The 6310-nt window shown below is 38.7% G+C and overlaps 1 protein-coding gene across 1 annotated transcript; it reads right to left on the bottom strand.

Annotated features, from left to right (window-relative positions):
• Window positions 1–4542: 4542 nt before the first annotated feature.
• On the bottom strand, window positions 4543–5681 carry LOC113578327 (apolipoprotein A-I-like). Its single transcript, XM_027011517.2, has 3 exons — window positions 5642–5681; window positions 5218–5368; window positions 4543–5110 (listed from the first exon to the last, which is right to left on the bottom strand). Exons 1-3 carry the CDS (start codon window positions 5679–5681, stop codon window positions 4543–4545), a joined length of 759 nt encoding a protein of 252 aa, XP_026867318.2.
• Between the last annotated feature and the right edge of the window lie 629 nt (window positions 5682–6310).

Raw genomic sequence — 6310 nt, 5'->3', positions numbered from 1 at the left:
TGCAAGTCTTGCAGGGTAGGTCAGCATATATACTCTACTGAGATGTGTTGTGCTGGATACCCAAAGTCCACTGCAGTCGGTGCTACTCCACAACAGAAAGTCCTGAAGTTCAGGTGAGATGTCAGATTAATGGCCCAATAAAAGTTAAGATAACATACACACGCAGGCTAAGAGTTCAGTCACTGAATTACAACGTTCCTGATTTTTCAAGAGGTTCAATTGACTTAGAATGTCTAGACAGGACAAATGGAGTCTTGAACTTTGATCTCACAAAGTTGGAAAGTAGTGCTAGACTTTGCTTAGGTTTAACACACTTCACAGGGGCACCTGTGACCTGCATAGGATGTTAGTTAATTCAGTTGTGAACTATTTTGTGGTTTATTAATGTTTGACAGTTTCGCAGTCTGAAGGCAATTATTTGGTTGGTTCAGTTTTATAATCTTCTAAAAATAATTAAATGTGGGTGTATTATGAATGAACAATTATTAGCATTTTCAAACTAAAACTGACATTTTGGTTACATTTTTTTGGACCAAAATTTACAATGAGACAGGAATTCTATCTCGTTTTCAGATGCCTACATTTAAAGTTTTGTCTGAATTTAAATGGATAAATGTAGCCTGTTTTAATCAATTAGAAATGTATCAATGAAACCATTAATATGTCTATTACCAAATAATTTAGAATTTGAAAATGAGTGTTTCCAGGCTGTCCAGTAAGATGATAGAAATTGCTCTGTCTTTGGAAAACTCATGGGGATTAAGATTAGATTTTTTTAATTATTGATCTAATGACAGCAAGTTTCAATGACTTGGCAATATAACCTAGGCCCACAGAAGAGTTCATTACAGTGAGCACAGGTTCTATTCCAATAGGCAGTAATTCTTTGAGTAAATAAGGTGGGAAGAGATTGAGTATACATGAGCAGGGTTTGGAAGAATTTACCAGAGAACTTATCTCCTTACGGCAGATTGGAGACAAGAATTCTAAATGTTTGTCTGAGCTAACCAGGGCTAATGCAATGCATTTTTTTCTGATATTTTCAATCCTGTTGTTAAAAATGTAATCAATCTATTACTTCTTGGATTAGTTTTTAAGTTTTTCTATTAGGGATGATAAGTAGAGTGGTTTTGCCACATCGAGGTCTTGCTTGTATTCAATAAGGCTATTTTTCCATGACACTTTAAATACCTCTAATTTAGCATTTCCCCATTTACATTCCAAGATTCACAGGGTGTGTTTGAGACTACGCATATGATCCTTGTACCAAGAAGCCATTCTTTTCTCACTCATTTGATCGAGATGGAGCAACCTTATCTAAAGTTGTATAGAATGAATTCTCAACCTTATACAGGTAGATCAGTGTTTGTTAAATCTGGTAAGGTATCAATAAATCCAGCTATGGTAGCAGATGTAATAGTTTGTTTATTTTGGTAATGGGGTAAATGATGATCATCATGATGCAAACACACTTAAAAAGTATGTCTAACTCTTTAGCCACACTGCCACTTTTTAGTGGCTGCCATCACTGAACATTACAATAGAAACAAATTCCTTGCTCAGGCTGTGGAACTTTCATATATCTAGTTGGAGGTTGCAAGTTTCTAAAATATAATTTTCATGCAATTTGACAGTTGGGTTACATAAAACAATAAACTAAAAACAGTAAAAACAGTAAAAAAAAAAGAAAAAAAAAAAAGAAGAAGCAGCAGTTGTAGTGTTCTGAGCAAGTTTCAGACGAACTGCAGGTGGCTTTAAATTATGTCACTAAAGTAAACCATAATGTTTAATCTTTCAGTCACGTTTGCATAGATTTTGCAGTGTGAAAAATCCTCAACTAGTCTGCACAATGAATTGTACTTATATACAGCATAAGTTGTAAAATATTATATGCTAATTCATTAGCGTTTCCCATAGGGCCCTGCTACTCATGTCATTCCAGTAACCAAAACATCACAAGCTCTTCTCAGGAGTCATCAGGTGGTCTGTGTTAAGTCCACAACACCTCCAGAAGGTCTGATGTCCCGTCTCACCTCCTTCGAGCTCACTCTTAAACCAACTATGCCTCTTTAAACACTGTGTCTCTAGCACACAACCCATAAACCCATCATTTAGTGCTGCGAATGCTGTAATAATTTGACATAGCTGCACTTCTAGCTCATTTGCACATCCACTAACTAAACCATTCACCCTTCTCATCAAACAAGAGAAAAATAGAAAAATCCAGAAGAGCATAAGGTCTGAACATGACATTATATTTGTTCTATGTGGAAATGACATCTGAGAGTTTTTCACATGACCAATGACCAATCGGTTTTTGCAATTTTGCAAAATGTATTAAAAATGCTAATTCTACTTCCTGAAAACCCTTACGATGGCATAACCCTTGGTCATTGCAGTTTGGTGGTTAAGGTACTTGACTAGTAGTCAGAAGACTACTAGTTTAAGCCTCACTGCTGCCAACTTGCCACTGTTGGGTCCTTGAGCAAGACCCTTAACCCTCAATTTCTCAAGTTGTGTTCAGTCAGAAGTTGCTTTGTATAAATGTGTCAGTTAAATGTAAAACTGAGCAGTTCTGAAACAAGAACATGTATCAGCTGTTCTTGTTTCAGAACTGCTCAGTTTTACATTTAACTGACACATTTAAATAGAGCCCCAGGGAATTAGCAGGGCTCCATTTTATCTCTCCTCCAAGGACTGTCTAATCTACTCTTGATCAGACTTGCTTGCCTAGGCAAACGTAAACAGGTCATTCTGTTTTCCTTTAAGTAAAAAGGGCTTCCAAAATGTTGCTGCCAGACAGTTGCTGTACAGGTCTGACAGTTCCGTGCTGAAATCACCCGTCAGAGCAATATGAACTGTGTAATGTCTTTACTCTTGTTATTAAAACGTCTGTGTGGTTAAAAGACATAGCCAGGGGACGTCTCCTCTCCTCTTATTATTAAGCTTTGTAAAGCTCGCAATTTCTATCTCAAGCAAGAAATTGGATAATCATAAGTTTATATATATAATGTACATTTTTCTTACATTTTTAACAAGAATGTAATAGTCATCAAACAAACAGACAAATAAACAAACAACCAGGGAGGTATACACGTAGGCATGAAGCATGTGATATAGAGGAAGCCAGTGTGGTCACATTCACATCCTGGCCATCAGTGCAGAGCCTCTATTACTGTTACGCCTGATCATCAGTGTTTTTGCATAGCTGGATTGTTCTCTCCAGGTGTATATCTATGGAAGCCATCCCAATGTTCACCTGGGCAATACAGGTTATGAGGTCAGTGTTTAATATTCTAAACGCAGATTTGTTTAAGATTTGCACGACAGCTTTGTCACCAAGGAGACACAGTCCTGGTAATCTCCACAGTTTGCATTGCAACCATCTACTCATATAACCCAGAACAATCCTCCTCTGAGGGGAAACTTCAGGACATTCCCATAAAGCATACACATATGTGCCACCTTCATTTCCAACATAACTCATCTTTAATTAGACCCATTCTACTGAGTCTCGTTGGAGTATAATAGTATCTATGAATAATTTTATATTTAATAAACTTGCCTTTGGCTTGTCTGATATACTGCTCTGTGTTGGAAAGCAACTGTTAGTTTTTAATTCAATTGGTATTTTACACATACAGTTGTAAGCGTGACAGGTTAAAGGTTTGTTTACATTCCACTGTAAAAAGCAACATGCGCGCCAGAGTCAAGACAGACTCTCTCTAGGACCCAGTCTGGCATTTTACATCCATACTCCTCCTGTCTCGCGACATGATAAGAAATGGATTACACCTGAAATAGTTTCATGTCATGGTATGTCTCTCTTATACAATGGTTGTTTCAGGAAACTGCCAGAGAGACAGAGAGATGTGCCTGAGACATTAATAACTGTGTTTTTCACAGGAAGAAACTAAAAGCAATGAGTATAATTTTTGCGTCTCTTCATAACAGAAGTGAATTTTTGATTCAAGATTTTGAAAGCATGTTCAGTTACAAATAGTTTCAATGTTTTAATTACTATTGTTCCAGGTGTTGCCAGTAATGCTTTGCTTGACATTTCCTAGTATTTTTTCTAATATTTAAGTAGTTTTCCAAAAAAACATTAATAATATTAAGAAATAACTGTTTTGTGTTTGCTAATTATTTTATTGTATAATAAATACAAGGAATGAAAATGTGTCATTTTTAAACATGCAAGGTATATTACAAGCACATTCACAAAGGACAAACGGCTCCTAATCTCGACTCCTGCACAAAAATACAAAAAGTAAACGTCCGTGTTAATGGTAAATGTTCTTATCACAAACTGAATTTAATGTTCTTTAGCAAACTAACAAAACCTACTGTGTGAGATTTTAGCACAGTTTCCCTACATGAGTCAGGCAGAATTGCTATAAAGAGAAGCGTTTACTTTTTAGATAGCAGCTTGGTTCAAGTCATACTATAGAATGGAAACGTTTGATCAAGCTTTTAAATTTCAGTGTCACAGTGTTGACTAGTGGAAAAACAGTCCAATAGGTGTTGAGGTCTTCTGAGGATTTAGCTGGTCTTGGAGAAGGACTCATACAGAGCTGTGAGCTGGTCCTTCAGGTTCTGGGCGTAGGGGTCCAGTTTCTCTTTCAGGTCCTCGGCGTAGGGGGCCAGACTCTGCTGGACCAGTGCAGTTCTCTGGAGCAAGTGGGCCTGAAGCTCCTCGGTCAGGGGGACTATGGTCTGCTGGAAGTCCTCCAGGTGCTGGTCCATCCTCTGTTTAAGGTCAGTTGTGTAGGGCTCCAGCTGGGACTGCAACCCCTGCACTTTCTCCTCCATGCTCTCCCGGAGCTCTTCGGTTTTTTGAAGGATGGTGGCCTTCAGGGATTGAGAATCGGCGTAGGGGGCAACGGCCACCCTCAGATCCTCCACTCTCTGCTGAATCTGGGCCTTGAGATCCTCGGTGTAGGGCTCCAGTTTGTCCTTCATGGTGGTCAGTTCCTTCTGTGTGCGTTTCTTCAGAACTTCAGCCTCCTTGGAGATTTTGGTCACAATGTCCTGGGCCAGGGGGTGCATTTGGTTCTGCAGGGTGGTTGCATACTGACTGGCCACATTCGCACTTTCTGTAATTCTATCACTGTGGATAAGAAAAATAGAAATGTGTGAGTTTAAGCCATCTTAAGATACAGTGTCTGTGTGGAAACAGGATTATGGCTATTTTCTGTATCTGTGCAATTTTCTTACTTGACTTCCTGTCCCAGTTGAGACTCCTTAATCATTTTCAGTGTGTCCTCAGCTGTGCGTGTTGCCTGGGCAACATAATCCCAGAAAGCATCAGTGAGTTGCTCCAACTGAGGTTTGGGCTCATCAGCATAGAAGATGTTGGCTTGGCAACCTGGTGGAACATAAATACATTTAATCCCAGTCTGACACTAATTACATCTGCATGCCTTGTGACTCTATCAATTTGGATTAACTGATTTGCAAAAAAGTAATATCTATTTTTTATTGGCTCAACACACACCTTCTAGCATCTATTTTAACTTCTATTGACAGTTAGAATATGTCAGTTTGCAGTGACTTCACTTGCTATGTAAATTAGGCACAGTAATGTACTTATTTAAATGAATAATTACATTCCTATTTTAAAGCTCACAACATGAGTTACCTGTAAATGCCACAACGGTGAGCACTAAAAACACCTTCATCTTTGCTGTCAGCAGCTGTAAATCAGAGCAGAGGTGTCAATGTCCACATTCTACACAAAAATGCTCGTTCCTCTGTTCTGTTAGAGCCTTCCAGAAGGAACCCACCTGTTTGCAGTAGTTTCCAGCTGAAGTCCTGCTCAGCTCAGCAAGCCTGGGTCAGTCTGTTCAGCTAAGGCAGTATATGTATATATAGGCAGGGGAGTAGAACACAGCTAAACCCAAAGTCCAACACTGAGTGCCATGTTGTCAGGGTTTCGCTGCATTTTCACATTACAGTCCTGCTTCTAGGCTGCGGTCACATGACATTGCGCTTCAAACCTGAAATACTGATGCCCTTTAATGATCCCTGAAGACAGTTAAGAGCACATTTATGCAATTTCCAAGTTTAAATACGTTTTGGATAAGATTTGGATTATCTGGTCTGGTCTGCGCTTTCTCTCTGAACACTGGCTGTGTTCTCAATTCTCTCAAATTATCTTTAGAACATGTGTCTCCAAAGTGGACAACCAACCGGGTCACCAGAACCTTCTCCCATTATCTGTCAGAATGGGGTCAGATTTACTGTGCTGTAAATAATTAATGTTTTAGTGGAATATTTTAACATTTTAACATTGTGTTGTTATTGTGTA

This window comes from Electrophorus electricus, chromosome 10 (assembly GCF_013358815.1).
Source record: "Electrophorus electricus isolate fEleEle1 chromosome 10, fEleEle1.pri, whole genome shotgun sequence".
Classification (NCBI taxonomy): Eukaryota; Metazoa; Chordata; class Actinopteri; order Gymnotiformes; family Gymnotidae; genus Electrophorus; species Electrophorus electricus.
Note: the sequence above shows the minus strand (reverse complement) of the source record. Positions and strands in the feature narration are given on the sequence as shown.